Raw genomic sequence first — 20,465 nt, forward strand, 5'->3', positions numbered from 1 at the left:
ATGTATATCGGGTTAGCTTTTATTAGCATGTTAAGTTTCTCTGTGGTTGGATTAATTTTTTTGGAGTCCCCGAGCAAATTTGCTTTTATTTAAGATTTATAACGTGTTGGATATACAGACAGGTGTGAATTAGTCGTTACATAATTCACAAATTTGATGTACGTTTACATGTACAGTTTAATCGGCCTTAGTCCGACTAAGGTAGGCAATTGGACAACTTATCGATTTTCTCCTTCTACTTCCGGGTCAAAGTTCGGGGAGAAAATTTTGGTACAAGTCCAAGTCCGACTCCAGTCCGACTAAGTAATTGCTTGATTTTAGGAGTCGGACTAACGTGTTTACATGACATTAAGAAAACTGAATTATTGTCTTAGTCCGACTAAGACTTGCTCGACATTAGTCAGACTAACGTGTTTACATGACATTAAGAAAACTGAATTATTGTCTTAGTCCGACTAAGACTTGCTCGACATTAGTCAGACTAACGTGTTCACATGACATTACGAAAACTGAATTATTGTATTAGTCGGACTAAGACTAGCTCGACATTAGTCAGACTAACGTGTTCACATGACATTACGAAAACTGAATTATTGTATTAGTCGGACTAAGACTAGCTCGACATTAGTCAGACTAACGTGTTTACATGACATTAAGAAAACTGAATTATTGTCTTAGTCCGACTAAGACTTGCTCGACATTAGTCAGACTAACGTGTTTACATGACATTAAGAAAACTGAATTATTGTCTTAGTCCGACTAAGACTTGCTCGACATTAGTCAGACTAACGTGTTTACATGACATTAAGAAAACTGAATTATTGTATTAGTCCGACTAAGACTAGCTCGACTTTAGTCAGACTAACGTGTTTACATGACATTAAGAAAACTGAATAATTGTCTTAGTCCGACTAAGACTAGCTCGACATTAGTCAGACTAACGTGTTTACATGACATTAAGAATACTGAATTATTGTCTTAGTCTGACTAAGACTTGTTCGACGTTGGTCAGACTAACGTGTTAACATGACATTAAGAAAACTGAATTATTGTATTAGTCTGACTAAGACTTGCTCGACATTGGTCAGACTAACGTGTTTACGTGACATTAAGAAAACTGAATTATTGTATTAGTCCTATTAAGACTAGCTCGACATTAGTCAGACTAACGTGTTTACATCACATTAAGAAAACCAAATTATTGTCCTAGTCAATAACAACATTGTACGTATACACAAACAACATAGCAACAAGCAAAACATTAAACAGTGCGATGGTGTGTGATCAATTTACTGTGAAACAAATGCGTCAGAAGTGCTTGTAATCCCGCGTCGTTCCTCCATCTCTGTAAACATATGGTTTGTGAGACAAAAGATCAAAGACATCAAAGAACATTTTCTTACATCTTTTATTGCCCATAATTGCGTCCCTGTGACGCTAGGTCAGGTCTTTGCGGTGATGTTGCAAGGGATCATTCACCAAAAATGATCAATAACCCATTCATAAAAGCCACCTTCTCATGCACATCACCTCTTCACTGTGGTACAGGTGCAGTGGCTTAAATACCTGTTGTTTGGCTGATTCCTTTATGTCTGTGAGTCTGTTTTAATCCTAATTCCCCCTGCTCTCACACAGGCCAGAGTCAAAAGGAGAAAATGTCAAAGACACCTTGTGTGGGGGAAGGGTGGAGGAGGGAGAAAACGACCGTCTCCCTCCCTCTCTCCCTCCCTCCCTCATTCTCTCTCACTCTCTCTCCACACACACTCCCTCCAACCCTCACACCAACACAGGCTTTCAGCAGCGTCTGACGGCTGCATCGTCCGCTCAGCCTCATCTGCGTCTGACATCCCGGCCACACAGGAACCCTTCTTTTGTGTCTCCACAGGGGGTCCCACTGGTCGTTTTTTTTTGGGTTTTGTTTATCCATCCAACCCCCTTGAAAACGCAGCACCATGGACATGATGGGCAACAAAGAGCGGCGAGGCGTGAATTTCAAAGGCTTGCTGAAGAAGAACTGGCTTCTGCTCGCCACCGTTTTATCAGTGGTGCTCGGTACGTGGTCTGGCTCATGTATGAGACACGCTTGCCATTTTCCCCCCCACTTATCTTCATCGCTGTTTACACATCTGTCCATCCCTCTTGGTTTCACCATTCAGCTTTGCATTCTGCCGCTGTCCCATGCTTGAAATAAATCAGCCTCCTTTGGCAATCAGCTCTGCGCTGCCTGACTAAACACCAGCAGCACCTTGCTGTGTTGCGATCATTTGCGATTCATGACAGAAGGTGAAGGATGAGTTGGTGAGTGGTGTGGTGTTGTAGTGTGGTGTTGCGGGAGACGTTGGCCTCTGTCCTCCAGAGGCAGAGAGCAGTGTCCTCCCCTCTGTGTCTGGATCTGTCTCAGTCAAACGTGACCAGACTGAGGTGACGGCTGATGTCTCAGCACTGAGGCGGCAAACGTCCGCACTCACTCACACATCCAGGCTCGAAAAAGGGATTCAAATGTCTCTCATTTAATGGTTTTTATTGAGGGGCGTTGCAACAGTTTAGACGAAGAACGCAATTGGTAGTGGCCCCCGAGCTGAGAGGGACTGATGACACAGCAATAGCATTTTTGCGAGAACCCTCCAAAGGTGCAAAATTCAAAAAATGAAAGTCCACCTTAATTTGTTTTCCATAGCAACAGGGAAACAAACCATGAAAACCAATATGTATAGTATATAAAATGCAGCAATTTCTCTGTTGTTTAGCAAAATTTTGCTGTACTATATGGACATGGGTTTGTTTTCCATAGCAACAGGATCTTGTGTGTTGCCTCACCGGTGATTGTTTGGCTAAATTCAGCTGCAATTTGTTGTTTGACTTCATTAATAAAGCAAGGGTCGGTCACGCCCGCTAGTTCTAGTCTCACAGGTGATATTTTATGCAAATTTAGCAGCACATTATGTTTTAATTGGGCTTCGTTCATAAAACAGGGGTCGATAGTTTGGCTAACCTTAGCAGCACACTGTGTTTTAATTTGACTTTTGGGCGTCATTAATAAAACAGAGGTCGGTGACGGCCGCTAATTTATCTCACAGGTGATATTTTGGCTTAGTTCAGCAGCACATTATGCTGTAATTGGACTTTTGGGCTTCATTAATAAAACAGAAGTCAGTCACGTCTGCCAGTTTATTTCACAGGTGATATTTTGGCTAACTTTAGCATCACATTATGCTATAATTAGGCTTTTGGGCTTCATTAATAAAACATGGGTCGGTCACGTCCGCTAGTTCATCTCACAGGTCATAGTTTAGCTAACTTTAGCAGCACATTATGCTATAATTGGACTTTTGGAATTCACTAATAAAACAGGGGTCCATCATTGTCTGCTAGTTTTATTCACAGGTAATAGTTTGGCTAACTTTAGTTGTGGTCTGTACTTTAATTTGGCCTTTGAATTTCACAGGGAGTCAGTATCATCATGCTAGCTTACCTCACAGGTGATAGGCTAACTTAAGCTAGTCAGTTCATGTCCATTCTCGTGCTAGCTTACCTCACAGGTGATACGCTAACTTAAGCTAGTCAGTTCACGTACATTCTCGTGCTAGCTTACCTCACAGGTGATAGGCTATCTTAAGCTAGTCAGTTCACGTCCATTCTCGTGCTAGCTTACCTCACAGGTGATAGGCTAACTTAAGCTAGTCAGTTCACGTCCATTCTCGTGCTAGCTTACCTCACAGGTGATAGGCTAACTTAAGCTAGTCAGTTCACATCCATTCTCGTGCTAGCTTACCTCACAGGTGATAGGCTATCTTAAGCTAGTCAGTTCACGTCCATTCTCGTGCTAGCTTACCTCACAGGTGATAGGCTAACTTAAGCTAGTCAGTTCACGTCCATTCTCATACTAGCTTACCGCACAGAATTAGTCTGATGAAATATTAGGTAAATGGTTGCTATGTACACAACTGTTATTAACTGCTTACAATTTCAGGCATTTCTTTAAACATTCTGTACGTTTTTGTACAGTAGTATAGAAATTATACTCTTATGATTATACAGCTATTAACCTATGTTGTTCATTTACCTTAAATTAATTTACAGTTAGCATCTCCCTTGATATAATTTAATCAGGCTATCAGTTTAGTGAAATACCTATTTTATTGCACTGCAAAACATTTCCTGGTTAACTTTGTTTTTTTTTAAACTCATCAAAGTCTCATACTGTAATAAAATCAAGTCAGTGTGAGTCATCAACATTATAAAAAGAACACAGTGTGATTCTGTTGACCATTTAAAAAAAAAAACAGGTTGTGTTTGAAGGTTTTTGTGTCCAATAAGATTCAGACTTTTACACCATATTTTTTCACACTAAACAAAGTTATTTCCTGGGCTTGAACATGGTTAGGTTGAACCTAAATATGATATATTTAAATATTAAAGGTGCTGGTCTGGCACATACAGACGTGGACTGAGCAGCTCTGTTTACACGGAGAGTCTTCAGTCAGATTGCATGAGTGAGTGAGTGAGTGTAAATTAGGTCATGTTTTGATGCCTTTATACGTGTCACCCAGCTGCAATTTGCTGTGTCATTGAAAATCTTTTACAAGCATCATAAGAGCTGGTGTGTCTGCTGTGTGTAGATGATGTTCTGTGCCTCATCAATTCTGTATGACAAAACACGGCCCAAAATCAAATTAAAGGGATAGTTTGGGTTTCTGTCAACAACAACAAAAATGTTCTGTACTGTATATGTTTACATATTACGACAGGACATAAAAGTGTGTGGCTTTGTAAACTTCTTTTCTTGCACCAAAGTCCATAGAGAAAATCAAACAATCGCTGATTTTCTCAATGGGCTTTGGTGCAGGGAGAGTGACTTTGACTTTTCCCGTGACCCGACTCCTTGTCTTTCAGGGATCAGTTTGGGGGTGATGGTCAGAGAGTACGCCTCGCTCTCAAACCTCCATAAGCAGTACTTTGGCTTCCCAGGAGAGCTCCTGATGCGCATGCTGAAGCTGGTCATCCTGCCGCTCATCATTTCCAGCATGATCACAGGTAATGAAAAGCTAGCTAACACCTTTTTTATGCCTTAAATGATTAAATGTTTTCAGGATCTGTGTAATCCGGCTCATGCAAAAAATGCGATTTATTTACCAAGTAAACAAAACAAGTCACCGCAAATTCCTGATGTTCACTGTCTAAACTGTGAGTTAATGAGAAGTAGACTGGCCTTGACATCCAGGTGGTGGATTATGGGTAATATACAGTAGTGTCCATGCATATCCAGAGTGTTTTGAATTACATAATAGTTTAGTTAACAACGGCCATGGTATTATATCGATTATAGTTTTAGGTCGGTTTGTTTTTTTTATAGTTTTCCACGACAATAAACTAGAAGAAATTAAACATCTTCTTCTCAGAAGCTCGTGATGCACACTTAACTAAACTATATTTGTCAATGAATGGTCAGAGAGATTAAAAATTAACTAATAATTATTGAGAATCTAGTGTTATTTTTTATGGGGCAGTTGACGATGAGATCATAGTGCATTTGGTTCCACGCCTCCCACGTCTTTCCTGGCGTTTGCTCAGACATTTACTACTCACTACATGTATTGAAGATATTTCACTTCTTGTTATCACTTCATATTTCCCGGAACTTTTATTACCAGGTTTTTATCTGGGGAAGATAATTCCCGGTAATATTGTGTTTTCTGTATGCCTAGGGGAAAATGCACTACATCTCCAGTCCAGCAGGTGTTTTAATTCGAAAGTTTTTTTTAAAGGTGGATTGAGGCTGCACTGGCTTAAACAGCTTGTTAGCCTAATAGCATAATTGCCTAAGTCATTTTTTTAGTAATTGTGATATCTGCCTAACTTTACCAATGTGCTAGCTAAAAAATAAGTTTTTTGCAGAGGCGATTCTAGAGTCTGTAGGGGCCCTAAGCAAAAATTCCCAGGGGGCCCTTCCTTCCAACCAGTGTTCATCACCATTATGTTATAAATATTCTGACACCAACGAAATATGTACGAGTTCAAAATAATTTTTTTTTTCCGAAATGAATGAAATAACATGGAAAAACCTTATAATTAAAAAGTATGTGAAAATATAAATGTAAAGAACAATAAAATACTGTAAATAGCTTTTATAAAACTATATAAACTTAGTAAAAAAGATATGTAAATAATCCTCATTTTCCAACTTGCAGAACGATAACTTCACACAGGTTAACGTGAGGTGGGGCCCCTTTAGAGACGTTTCCTACTGAGATGTCATTGCAAATTGCCCATTGTTTTTTAAGGGGGACGGGGAGGCGGCTGGTCACTGCACATTTCAGTAAAAACAGCCCTCAGACTCCGAGTGTCGGGGGCCCCCTATCGACTCGGGGCCCCAAGCAGTTGCCTGCCTTGCCTGTTCACAAACTGCGCCTCTGGCTATTAGGCTAATGAGCTGTAAAATGTGTTCCACCAATCAGTGTTCTTCAGCACACAGCCCCCGCCCCTCTAGAGTTCCTGGTAATCTGAAAAGTCTCTAGTCGTGAGAAGGTACTAGACTTGTTTGGGTGAAAGTTTGGGGTCGAGGGGATGTTTTTTTTGCGGGTAATTTTTGTTGGAAACACGTCTAGGTTTTTCAAAAATCCCGGGTAAATGAGAAAAATGACTTACAAAAACGTTAGAGGACGCAGCAAAAGATGAGATGATTCACTTTGCAAGGACCAGTGATGGCCAATAGAGGATGGAAATGGTTTGAAAGAGAAGTAAAAGAAAGGTTTTTCAGCCCCTGCTTTATATGCAAATACACAAACATTCTTAAAATCCAGCAGTGGAATAACTGATACTACAGGTGACTGTTGAAGGACGTCAGAGCCGCATTACATCCACTCTGACTCTGACTAATCCCTTCTTCCAAGTCCACAGCAGCATATCAAGGCTCGCTGCTGGAGTGAGTGGGATTAAGGCACGTTATTATTCTGACTGCTGAAGAAAAAACAACGTCCAACAATTCATTGAAGAAGAGTTGTGTTTTCTTCAGCTTAGGCCCCAGAGCGATTCAAACGTTTACATTTATGTCACGTTATAAACGATTCGTTATCCCGTTCAAGTTTACGAAGGGTTAAATTTACATTGGAGAACACCGCACCACTAAACACAGATGGATTTACAACATGGTCCTTGGAGACGGAGACACAATCGCACCAAAAGTGACTAGAGGATAAAAAACTGCTCAAAGAAAATTGAACTTTGATTTATGTCACGTCACTCAGTGTTTCAGTAGGAGTTTATATCAGTTTTTAAGAGATTAGCAAAGAATTTGAAGTAGAATCTGCTCAAATTATGCTCAAAAATAGAGGCAAAAACTTCATTTTATAGACATTCTTGTGCCCTTTTGTGAACTTTAACCTCCATTATTGTAATATAACCTATAATTCCTTGTCATTTCTTTGATTTATAACCACATTTAAACACTCAAAAGTTACCTTCAGTGGGCAATAACCTGCATTTTTTAAAACTTTAGGATCCAGCTGATATTAAAGATTATCTCTATTTAATTAACTGTCTTTGGCAGAGACACAACACGGTCTTTAGAAAAGTTGAAGCCTTACAAATAAAATCTAAATCTAAATATACTATAGTATGAACGCAACCTTTACCCTACAGGACACACAAAGGACAATGGATTTGAGAGATACAGTAGATTAAAATAGTCCATGGAGTCAGACTGGCTCCACACTCCCTTTCTCTAACATTGTGTGCATTTTTTTTGCTCTGGAAATGTCCAAAAATAGTCCCTACCTTTGGATGACGTTAAAAATAGGACTATTTTAGGCACAATACTACAACAGGTTGAAGTTTTATTTTATTTTAACGTGATGAAATAGGGTGAAATAGGTTGTTTTACTTGTTCTTTGAAAGTAAAAAGGTAAAAAAAAAATGGTGTTTTGATAATTGATAGTAGGCACTTTGTGGTTTTTAGTAAAAGGGCACCCCCTCCCACGACCTTTAAATGGTATGGCCGATAATGAATGGATGAATTGTGCTTTTTTTTAATGTGCGCAGGTGTTGCAGCCCTGGACTCTGAGGTATCGGGAAAGATTGGCCTGCGAGCCGTTATCTACTACTTCTCCACAACCATCATCGCAGTTATTCTTGGTAAACTCCCTCTCACATTCACATTCTCCAGCCGAGTAAAGAAACACACGCTGTATCGGTCCTGATAAAAAAAAGCTGTGGTTGTGTGACGTTCAATTTCCCAGGAATCATCCTGGTGATGACCATCAAACCGGGAGTGTCTCAGACGGCGGACCACATCGACAGAGCGGGGACCACGCCCAACGTCACCACGGTGGACACACTCCTGGACCTTATCAGGTGAACCCTCCAGGTCATGTGACTGAAATCAAGATATACTCTTAGAAATAAAAGTGCTAAGTAGAACCATATAAGGTTCTTCGGCTTGTCCTCATAGGAGAACCCTTTTTGGCTCCACCCTTTTGGAGGGTTCCACCAAGAACCCTTTTAAAACCCTTTATTCAGGAAAGGGGTTTTAAAGGGTTCTCTGGATCAAAATGGTTCTTACTGGAACCATTAGTTCTACCAAGAACCCTTGAAAAACCCTTTCTTCGGAAAAGGGTTTTTCAGAAGCAAATGGTTCCAGGTCCCTTTTGGAACCCTTATTTCTAAGAGTGTACTATGTACAAAAAATGTACAGTCAAGGTGGAAAAACATGGTTTTTCCCAGACATTTGACCCAAGATTATTATTATGGACACAATAAATAAAAACAACTTTACTATAACTGTGCATTTAAGAGTAAATTGTGTCTTTTTTTGACGAATGAATTCAACTTACGAAACTAAAATGAGAGTCAGGACATCGCATTAGAAAGAGATTGAACACTTTGTGCTGTTTTAAAACGTTACATTTCCTCAAAAGGATAAGATTGTGTGTAAAAAATGTGAGGTCAACATTGTTTTGTTGAAAGCAACGTACAATGTGTCAGGAAGTAATCTAATCAGTGAAGTATTAACTGTTTCCTTTTTGTCTCCTTCAACAGAAACATGTTCCCGGAAAATCTGGTGCAGGCTTGTTTTCAGCAGGTAACACATTCACAACGTCTGCTCAGTGTATACAACTATGAAACTGGAAACAAATAAACACCAACGTTTGTCATTTGTGTTCGATTTCAATTAGTACAAGACGAAGCGCAAAGAGCTGGAGCCTCCAAAAGTTACGGTCAACACGACGACAATTCCACCTCTCACGACGACCGTCATGGCGGTAGTAGAGGTAAGTGTGCGCATCGTTAAGACAGTAAAAATCCACAACTACTTAAGTCTACGACGTCTTAAGACATCATTTCAAAGCTAAAAACTGTTGTCCGAAGACTTCATCTCCATCTACATCCGGGTCAAAGAAACTTTGGTGCTTGTGCAGAACGCCAAGTCCAACTCCAGTCCGACTAAGCGTAATCGGACTATGAATCGCATTATCTAGGTATGTTAGTCCAACTAAGACTAGCTCGATTTTAGTCTGACTAACGTGTTTACATGACACTATGAAAACCAAATGATTGCCTTAGTCTGACTAAAATTGGACTTTTAACCCTTTTGCTACCAATCCTGTCGTCGGTGACAGGATTTGGTGGAGTGTGCGCATCATAAAGTCAGTAAAAATCCACAACTGCTTAAGTCTACGACATCTTAAGACAACATTTCCCAGCTTAAAACTATTGTCCGAAGATTTCATCTCCTTCTACATTCGGTTAGTCGGATTCATAGTCCGACTAAGCGTAATCGGACTATGAATCGCATTATCCAGCTATCAGAATCAGAATACATTATGTTAGTCCAACTAAGTCAAGCTTGATTTTAGTCAGACTAACGTGTTTACATGACATTAAGAAAACCAAATTATTGCCTTAGTCTGACTAAAATTGGACTTTTAACCCTTCTGCTACCAATCCAAGTACGTCACAAGACCAAGTTTGTGGCGTCGGCTTCTCAGTACCGAAATTCCTAAACGGAATAACTGCCAGATATGGAAAGTGAAAGTTATCTTGGAAAAATTAGCAGAAAAAAGCACTCACTCGTTGAATATTTTTTTGATAGTTTTACAGCCATATATTCAAAATAAATCCAGACGGCCTGATTATCATGATGGTTGTAAGAGGGTTAGCATGCATGTAAACAAACTGAATGTCTCAAACGATTCCAAAAAACCTAGACTATCCCTTTAAGAGGCGAAACAAATGTCTCAGTTCACCTGCCCCTAGCTAGACCTGCATGTAACACTATGTTTATGTACCTTAAACAACCCCAAGTAAGAATCGCTTTGGGTTACAATATTTGTTTGATACGCGAGTAAAGGATGAACTTTAACCAAAGTTTACCAGCGTCCTGTCCAGTTTCTAATCTTTATCGTCATCATCTGCACTTTACGCTTCACGTTTCTGCACCTGGCAAACGTGCGTGTGCTCCGAGTGCATCAGCGGAGCCAATAATGAGCCATAAGTACCCACTGAGCAGTGGGCTGTGAAAACATTTGCACAGCTTATCAAAGGGTCTTTAGAGTGAACTAACATGGTTGTGAGAGCAGCTTCCTGGCCTGGTTATAGACCTAACTCGATGAATTGCCTCCTTGTTTCCTCTGTCTCTCTCTCTCCGCAGAACATCACTAAAGAATATAAAATCGTTGGGGCGTACGTCGACGGGATCAACGTGCTGGGACTCATCGTTTTCTGCGTGGCGTTTGGACTCGTCATCGGGAAGATGGGCGAAAAGGGACGCATCCTTCTGGAATTTTTCGACGCCCTGAACGACGCGACCATGAAATTGGTCCACATCATTATGTGGTACGTATGAAAAAACACCGAGCTACAGGAATGCAGTTGTGGCCCCTGAAGGACAAATGAAAGTCAAGAGCGAAAAACCTATTGTACCATCACACCATGGACTTCAGGTGAACGTTATCCCTTTAGCTAAATCTGGAATATTTATATTCATGAAATTTGACACGCAAGATCAAAATGTCCAAATTAGATCTAGACTGGAATAATCGCTGGGTCTAGAAAACATCAAATACTATCAAATATATTCAAATTGACAACCCCAAAAGAGAAAAACCCAAAATATCTTGATTTGAGAGTGGTTTTCAGGCAAAGTTTGAAGGATTTAAGAGGTTTTTTGTCTAAGAATTGTGGGGATTTCTTGACCATGCCATATCTAGAGTGCCAAAGACTATCAAATCGTCTTTACTGTCAAAAGAACAAGAGATATTAGCTATTATTACATGTTTTTGAATCTGAAACATTTAAATGTGTAGAACTACAAGTCTATGTTTTAAATGTTGTCATTTCATGAATGTAGAGTTCCCCCAAATGTGTCCAACACAGAGTTTTGTTTCTTTTTTATCACAGCACTGACATTGCTAGCCTGAATCTATTTATGGGTACAAAGTAATGTCATGTTAGAGTCCCACGAGAGTGAGAACATGACTTGATATAAGTCATATTTAGTCAATAGATTTTATAACGTGGATATTTTTGGGGGGTCAGTGACATACAAAACTAAATCATCTGCATAAAGAGACATTTTATGCTTGTTAGTATTAACAATCAGGTGCGCATGAAGCTGCATATTGCGATCCAAGTGAATACCTTTTGCTTCACACTCCCCATTCAAGTGAATAAGAGAAACTACGGTGGCCTTACTGAGTAAAACGCAAATATTTCAGCAGCAGTCCAAGCAAGTAATCCCGATATTAGCGTCAACTCATGTTCGAACCTAAAAATCTGAACTCCAGGTGTGTTTTTTCTTCCAGCTACATGCCAATCGGGATCCTGTTCCTCATTGCTGCAAAGATCATCGAGGTGGAAGACTGGGAGATCTTCAGGAAGATGGGTCTGTACATGGTGACGGTGCTAAGTGGGTACGTCGGCCCATTATTCTGTATCCGCCTGTTCCAGACGCTGGGATTTATGGTTAACATTTGGGCCAGTTCTTCCCCCCAGTTATACAGTAAAAAATGAGCTCTGTGTGGCCACTGATAAGGGACAAGGACATTTAAAACTGCTCAGCCTGCAGATAAAGTAATAAAAGCTTCGCTCACACCTCTAAATCTAAGTGACACCATTAGAGAGTGCACTAAAAACCCCCCCCTGCTCAGTTAGGTCACAGGGTTAGTCAGAGAGGTCCTGTGATAACATGTCTTTTTATGTAGAGAAGGTTTAGAGAGACAGTAAATAAACACACAAGTGTTAGTGGAGTATTTCATTTGTTTTATCCTGTTTTGTAGCTTATACTTAAAAATTGAAAATACAGTTTTACAATTCCGCTATTTTTCCAGGAATTTAATCGTTTGAGATAAAGAGAAAAATCCAGAATTGGTCGTAATGTTTATGTTCAAACTATGAGACGGTAACTGTGATGAAAGTGAACGGGCGCGTTGCACGGCAGCCATTTTGACGTTTCACTTTTAAATACTGATCACATTAATGACGGCTCTTTGCGGTTCATATACAGTCATAACAGTGTGACAGTCAAACAGCAGAGGAAGCTACACGGAGCCGAACCCATCGTTCATTTTTATGTTTCCACCTGTGGTTTTTCTTCTTCTGTGCCACTGTACAAAATGGCTGCGGTGCAAAGAGACAAGGTCGTTGGCTGAAGGTTATGAGGACATCGTGTCTCGAGTTCTCGTTCGACGTCAGGAGCAACTCATAGAATTATGATCCAGCGTGACCCGAAGCAACAATCTTTGATTTTACAACTTAACAATACTATCAAAGTCTTTACGTGCCGTAAAGTAGCATGTCAACATGTTCCACAATTTTATAGGGAGAGTCATGAGAAACATCGTCACATAACAATCTATTGTGAAGGTTTTCTCGATGAGGCAACGTAGCGGTTAACTAGAGATATCTTTATTCCGATGACTAGTATGGCAAACCATTTTAACACATACTAGCTCCAGGGTAACTGAGGATATCCATCCATCTACATGAGGTTTGCTGGCGCCAATCCCAGCTGACACAGGGCGAAAGGCGGGGGTCACACCCTGGACAGGTCGACAGTCCATCACAGGGCCTAATCCCCAAAAGGGAACCGGAGAACCTGCCGTAAATCCCACGACACACAGGGAGAACATGCAAACTCCTTTGTGAACCAGGGACTTCTAGCTGCAAAGGCAAAAGTTGACGATAGCTTAAACTGGAATTAAGACTGTTTAACGTTGTGCTTCTGTGTCAACAGTCTCGCCATCCACGCCACCGTCTGTCTGCCGCTCATCTACTTCATCATCGTGAGGAAGAACCCTTTGACGTTCACACTAGGAATGGCTCAAGCTCTGGTGACGGCGCTCATGATCGCCTCAAGGTCAGAACCCTCCGATCTTTGTGCTAAATCCTATCTTGTACATTTTCTATAAAAGAGCCATACCGATTAACGCTTCCCCCCACAGCTCTGCCACGCTACCAGTCACCTTCCGATGCGCCGAGGAGAACAATCGCATCGACAAGCGGATCACCCGCTTCGTCCTCCCCGTGGGCGCCACCATCAACATGGACGGCACGGCGCTCTACGAGGCGGTGGCCGCCATCTTCATCGCGCAGCTCAACGACTACGCTCTGGACGTGGGACAGATCGTCACCATCAGGTACAGGCGAACGGGAACGCTAACCCTAACCCTACACAGGTCAAAAAATGGGATGGTTCGCCATGGACGCGGAAAACATGGCTGCCTGCAAAATGAATGATTTGTGACACGGTTTTTCTTCGTTGCAGTATAACAGCAACTGTTGCCAGTATTGGGGCGGCAGGAGTCCCCAACGCCGGCCTTGTCACCATGGTGATCGTCCTAACAGCTGTGGGATTACCGGCGAGCGATGTGACTCTGATAGTGGCTGTGGACTGGCTCTTGTAAGTTTGCCATGCTCTCCTACGTTGACTACTTAAAGTGATAGTTCGGAATTGTGGACGTAAGACCTATTTTCCAACTCAGCCGGTGTGATGAAGACGTCTGGAGACGTTTTCAAGAAATTTCATTCAGTTCTTCTAGTTGCCGAGTTTGCTGGTGCTATGGCTAGCGCAAGTCAATGGTACCAGCTAGCATGGCATTAGAAACACTCATAGTGACTCCACAGTGCACCCGAGGCAAATCAATTGTAACATAAGACTATCGATGTACATAAAGATAGAATGTTTGAAATAAAACCAACCTTGCAATTTGAAGGATTTATGTCTCAGCAGCAGCAGCGTGTCATACTTCCGGCAGAGGCGGACTGATTCTGCTGCTGCTGAGAAAGTAGTCCCTCAAAAATTCATGTGATGCAAGGCTAGTTTTGTTTCAAATATTATTCTATCAACACAGATATGCACATCGATAGTCTGCCGTTACAATTGATTTGCCTCGGGTGCACTGTGGAGTCGGTATGAGTGTTTCTAATGCCATGCTAGCTCGTACCATTGACTTGCGCTAGCCATAGCATCAGCGAACTCGGCAACTAGAAGAACTGAATTAAATTTCTTGAAAACGTCTCCAGACGTCTCCATCACACCGGCTGAGATGGAAAATAGGTCTTATGTCCAGAATTCCGAACTATCCCTTTAAGAGTTTGAACTCAACTCTTCTCAACTCAAACTTTGTGTTTCAGGGATCGATTCCGGACGATGATCAACGTGCTGGGCGACGCCTACGGGGCCGGCATTGTTCAGAAACTCTCCAAGAGGGAGCTGGAGAGGATGGATCTGACGTCAGAGGCGGACGTCACCAACCCCTTCGCCCTGGAAACCACCGCGGACGACGAGGAGTGCGAGAAGAAATCCTACGTCAACGGGGGCTTCACCGTCGACAAGACGGATGCCATCTCCTTCACCGAAACCTCGCAGTTTTAGCGCCGCGGGGACGACGGGGACAGAGGTGTGCGCGGAGAAAGTGTCGCGCTGCTAGGGGGTGCAGAGCAAAGAGCTTTCCATCGTGTATCAGCCAACCATGACGTGAGAGAGGAACACGCTCCAGTCAGACCCATCCAAGCTCAGACATCAACTATAGCAGCCTCCACGTAGGAGACGATCACCCTTCACGTCGGGCATTTACCACCATGACTAGATTTAAGTGCTTCCCTCTTATTGAAATTGTGCCAAGATTAAGAAAAGTCAGTCTTCAGAGCAGGTGTCCTCTTTCTTGCAAAGACGCACTTCAAAGTAGGTCGGTGTGTGTGTGTGTGTGCGTGTGTTTGTGTGTGTGTGAGGATTTGCTTTTTGAATGTATATCCAGTCCGACATAAATAACTCGCTCACTCATGTGACGATAGAGTGGTAGTTTAAGCTTTACGAGGCGTGGTTGTATGAGGTATTAACGCGTGGACCGAGCGCTGAGGACGAGATACTCCTCAACAACAAGGAGAAACTGATTTTAACCACTTAAAGACTCACTCTAAAAACACTTAAACAGTGTTATGTTGTCTTAAGAATATGTTTGCCACTATTTATCGCTGTTAATACAGCTTTTTCCCGGAGGGGAATTTTGAGTTTTCGTTGCCTTAGCCCTTAGAACACAGAGCATTTTGGCTGCTTTTTGTCCATTACTATATTAAAATGTACAGTAGATACAGAAGCTATAAGAATGTGCAATATAGAGCGTCTTATATCCTTTGTTTTCAGCACAACCGAGACAATCTGATTTCATTTTCACCAACTCTATAAACACACCCGAACTTGCGAGATTTGGAAATACGTCGCAGTTCAAAGTTCACTTGGCTCGTTTTTGTCTAATTTGTGACCTGCACAATTATTGCTGCTACTAAAAATGCGATATAAAACACATTTTTTAAAGCCTGAATATGTGACCTATAAATACACACACACCCAGGATGTCCATATAAGGAGTTGTGTCTTATTATTCCTACGGCAATTTACCGAGGGTTTACTTAGGGTTAAGAGAAAAAAGGTTCACCCTCTGCACCAAAACCCATAGAGTAAATCAACGATTTTTACATCACAGCACACGGGAGTTACCGATCCACTGCTGAGTTCAAATGTGTCATTTAGCAATTTCTGTGTTTGAAAAATCCTTTGTTCAGATTTACCCAAGTGATACAAACTCAATAGACGAGGAAGCAGTGGACCAACAAGCTTAAAACACTGATTTTCTCCATGGACACTGGTGCAGAAGAGTGCACGTCAGTACCTCATACAACACTTTTCAACCATCCCACTTAAATGTCTCTAAAATGTCTGAATGATATCCGCGTGGCTGTCGGTAAACGTTTATCTCCCATGATGCACTGCTTGTATATCTATCTGTATATTTAAACCGTGCCAAACATATATAAAGATTTGTTTTTTTTTTCACCGAAGTTGCATGAGACAATATGATAAAGGAATGGCGTTCGCTGGCTGCAGACCGATTTTTCTAAGAGACTGGAGATGGTCAACAAAGACTTTTGAAGTCAATGAACACTGTGATTTTTTCCCCCCTCTCTTTTTTTTTTCCCTCCCAGAACCAAATCCCGATCATGTATTGATGCTTTTGCAAAAGTATAATAATAATCATGAATAGTATCAGTATTTAGACAATGTGAGGCAACGTATATTAGATTCAGCTGATTGTTCCTTCTCAAACCAGAGCCTGTTTATTTGTCAGCTACTGGATTTCTATGTCAATAACCTGGTAATCAAAGAGTGTATTTCTATGTGCTTTTTAAAAAAAACAAAATGCGACGCCATCATTTTTCACATTACGTTGTACGACTGAACTACGTTCAGATGCTATGTAGCTTAGCTGCCGCACAGACGCATGGCAAGCTTTCGTCTTAACAAAAATGAAGCTGTTTTTAGACGTTTTTTCGGGGTCAAAGACGACAAGACCTTTGAGTATGTTAAAGGAATAGTTTGTCGTTCTGGGAAATATGTGTTGTTTTTTGAGAGAGCGCTGAGACGATGGGTTAGTTAGCAATGTTAGCGATCCATAAAATGTAACTCGGGGGGTCGAATAAGTTGGCTCAGTCGGACTAAAAGAAGGTGTTACGACAAAAACATAGCAATATTCAGGCTGGTACATTTGTTGGCCTGACAAGGAGATTGATTTTATGTACCGTCACTTTAAAGAATCGGATGTTTTTAAGTCAAAGAGCGGTAGGTACGATGCGGAAAGGCATCAAAATATTAAAAACCTAGCCGCGCGCTAACCTGGAAACCGAAAAAGCATACACAAATATGCGTGTACACTGGGATAAGTCCCAATAAATCTGTCGTCGGCAGGATCGCTTGAAAAAAATAGTCTAATCTCCAATGCTAATGCTAACGTTTTGAAATGAAGGCTATCTGTTCTAAGCCCCTCCCACCAGATCAGCACAGGGAGACGTACGTGAATGTGCGGGGCATTTTTTTCCTGTTTAATGACTCTTTTTTCATGGTTTAGCTTAGCAATTTTCTACACACAGCTGCTTAATAGCCAGTAGGAGGCGCTCTCCCTCACTCTCTCAAATCCGCCCTGTAATTGATTGTAAACAAACTCTTTGATCACTCGATTCACAAAGGTTTTTCCATGATGTTACTGATCAATAATGGCAAAAAAAACCCACAAAAAAAACAGTTGCCTACTGCAGCTTTAAAGCAGTGGCTCTCAAACTGGGGGCTGGCCTCTGCAAAAGAAGCCACTGTGAAGTGCAGTGCCGTGTGCAAAGTGCAAAGATTAGGGCTCACAAAGAAGCAGGTGCAGACAAGCATTTAGAAAGAGTGTCACGGCAACATGAAGACTTAACGTCGGCCATAACATGACAGGTCACGGCATTTGTCCTCGTGTCGTGAAAAGAACTTGCAATGTGTGGAAAAGTGAATGTGTCGCAGTGTCGTCCACCCCCCCCCCCCCCTCCGTCGCTCCCTGGTTCATTTCGATGTGAAGTGACTCCCTGCCAACATGGCTGCTGAGTGAGCAAAGACCTCGCAGAGTACAGAGTCTTTCCTTTAAGACGAGTATATCATCCTGAGAAAATAGCCACAGCAGTTTTTGAAAGAGAATTGTTTAATCGCTGGTGGTGAATTCAAATCAAAACGCTCCGCGCTTGGGTTGTTAAACTTGGAGAAGTAGTGTCCCTTCAAACAGAAAAATGCTAAAGCCTGGAAAAACACTGGAACATTTGCTGTACGGGCGACTGGATAATGAAAAAGCCTGAGTCACTATTAAATATTTGCAGTTATTGTCATGGTCTGACAAAGGTGTATGTTTTGCCTTCCTCCCCATCATGCCAACAATAAACTGATATTGATTTTGAACTAAAGCGGGTTTCATAAGCCATGTCTCAGCGTAATTACGTAGTAAATCTACATGTGGCATATTCTTGATACAATTCAGCAGTTGGGTTTTCGTTTCCGCACATCGACAAAGATATTAAGCGATGTGCAGAGGGAACAGAAGTTATTTATCTCAGCGTCACACCTTTAGATCAATGCACTGAGATGAGTTACACAACGGGTACGACGACAAAAACAACGCAGTGTCCGAACAACCGGAGCGTAAGGACGGGGAAAACATGGCTGCCCTAAAGTTATATCTTAAGAATATTATGTGCACATATGTTTTCTGGCTGGAAAAAAACTCGTTTTGGTCACTTTGTAAAACCCGCTTACTCTCCTGCACCAAAGTCCATTCCGAAAACCTGCGATTTTACAACACGGCACGTACAAGTTTGTTGACTCACCGCTGCCTTTAAAAGTGAATCCACTGTGTTACTTTACGACTTTAGTGTTTGATATCCTTCTTTCATTTGAACATAAATGATGCAAACTTAGCCAATAAAGCTACAGTAGACCAGGAAGGTCTGTGTCCGCCGTGTGCTAAAAATGCTGATTTTCTCTATGGACTTTGGTTCAGGAGTGAGAGAGCTTTATAAACTTATTATTCAGATTAGGGTTAAACTGGCACAATACTTCACAGCACAATACTATGTTTGTCAGTGGACAAAAACTCATTTTAAAGGTAATTTGGTTACAAGACGTGACGTCGTCTGTCCAAAAATAGCTAATAGCTAGCTTAAAAAGCTAATGACGCTGCAATGTTTAAAAAAAGCCTTGCACAGAAAAATGAGCAGCTGCAAACTGCTACATCTTTAACCAAGTTATCATCATGCACATGTTTTTGATTGATTTCTGGTCAAACTTAATCTATTTTCAGAATAATATCAATAAAGTGATCATGTTCAAAGAGCGTGCTAATGTCATGGCTAATTTTGTGTCACTCTCTATGCCGACGATGCTTTTATTTACGAAAGGAGATTTGACAAAAGCTACTCGGCCGCGACTCGCTCGAACTCGGCTCCGCCACAACATCCATATCGTAAAAAAATAAACTTTATTTAACACAGCACAGTTACATAGTGCTTTATAGGTCACAAAAAGCAGTCACTGCAGTCGAAACATAAACTAGATGTCAATGAAACCATAAAAGTAGAATAACATAAGGTCAAATTCACGAAAAAGACACACTACACCATAGACAATAATCTTTATATATACACATACTGAAGTGACACTAATCTGATTTGAAAACTGGTCCACACAGCCCTCAAAAAGACAGAAAAAGCCCGAAAATCTGATCTTTTTCAGCTGCTAGGTATTTTAAAATTGATCTGGAATCACCTACCTCTGCTTTCTATTATTTATGGAATTATTCCACATTTTTGTGTTAAAACTGACCACGTAAAAAAAACCCCTGCACTGCCACCACGGCCTCCACCACCTGACAACGCCTCTGTTTCAGCAGACAATTCCTGCAGTAGATCACAATGTTCCCGCTGGAGCCGGTGCTTAATGCTTCACAGTCACGGCAGCGGAGCGGCCATTTTTCCTGATATACGGCGGCGACGTTTGCGCCGAGCTGCACAGCCACAGTTTGCTTTTAATAGGCTTTCCGGGTGATTTATCGGCAATATCAGGCTGACAGATTAACGATACGGAGACGTGTCGTGACGTCAAAAGCCCCCCCCCCCCCCCCTCCTCCTTTACATGAAACGTTAGTTTTTGCACGTGTGCCATTTAAAAATCAGGGTTTTTAGAGTCGTGATATTTGAAGATTGGAGTAAAAGTGATGCGCTGTCTTTTCCTTGTCTTTTTTAGAGGAGAAGCGAACGGCAGATGTTTGATCACATAAAAACAGCGATAACCCGAGTGTTGCTATGTGACTCTCGGGAAAGAGAGGATGGTGGAGAATCGGAAACAATATCGCACTATAATATCATACCTACAGGACCAGTGTGTAAGGATTTAATGCTCTGTGTGGTTTAGTTCCATTAAAAATGATATCTATCTATATCTATATGTTTGTGTGCATTTACAAAGAGGCCTTTGTATGTTTTGGGTTGTCTGGAAACAGCTTTTGCTTTACACTCCACATCAATGTATGTGTAAAAAACTAATGAGGTACAGAAGTTTTACATTTTCTGGTGATTATACACTCTTATACACTCACTTAAATTCTACAAAGTGGACTTTT

General features: G+C 41.3%; 1 protein-coding gene across 1 annotated transcript; it reads left to right on the top strand.

The window, feature by feature from the left end:
* Positions 1–1,952: 1,952 nt before the first annotated feature.
* slc1a1 (solute carrier family 1 member 1) lies at positions 1,953–14,869 on the top strand (the record flags this gene model as incomplete). The annotated part of the gene is made up of 12 exons (XM_083903603.1): positions 1,953–2,052; positions 4,894–5,034; positions 8,038–8,130; positions 8,235–8,349; positions 9,034–9,076; positions 9,171–9,266; positions 10,646–10,830; positions 11,799–11,906; positions 13,229–13,351; positions 13,437–13,631; positions 13,760–13,894; positions 14,629–14,869. 12 exons carry the CDS (start codon positions 1,953–1,955, stop codon positions 14,867–14,869), a joined length of 1,575 nt encoding a protein of 524 aa, XP_083759729.1.
* Between the last annotated feature and the right edge of the window lie 5,596 nt (positions 14,870–20,465).

The sequence above is a fragment of the Microchirus variegatus genome, assembly GCF_963457635.1.
Source record: "Microchirus variegatus genome assembly, chromosome: 2".
NCBI classification, from domain to species: Eukaryota; Metazoa; Chordata; class Actinopteri; order Pleuronectiformes; family Soleidae; genus Microchirus; species Microchirus variegatus.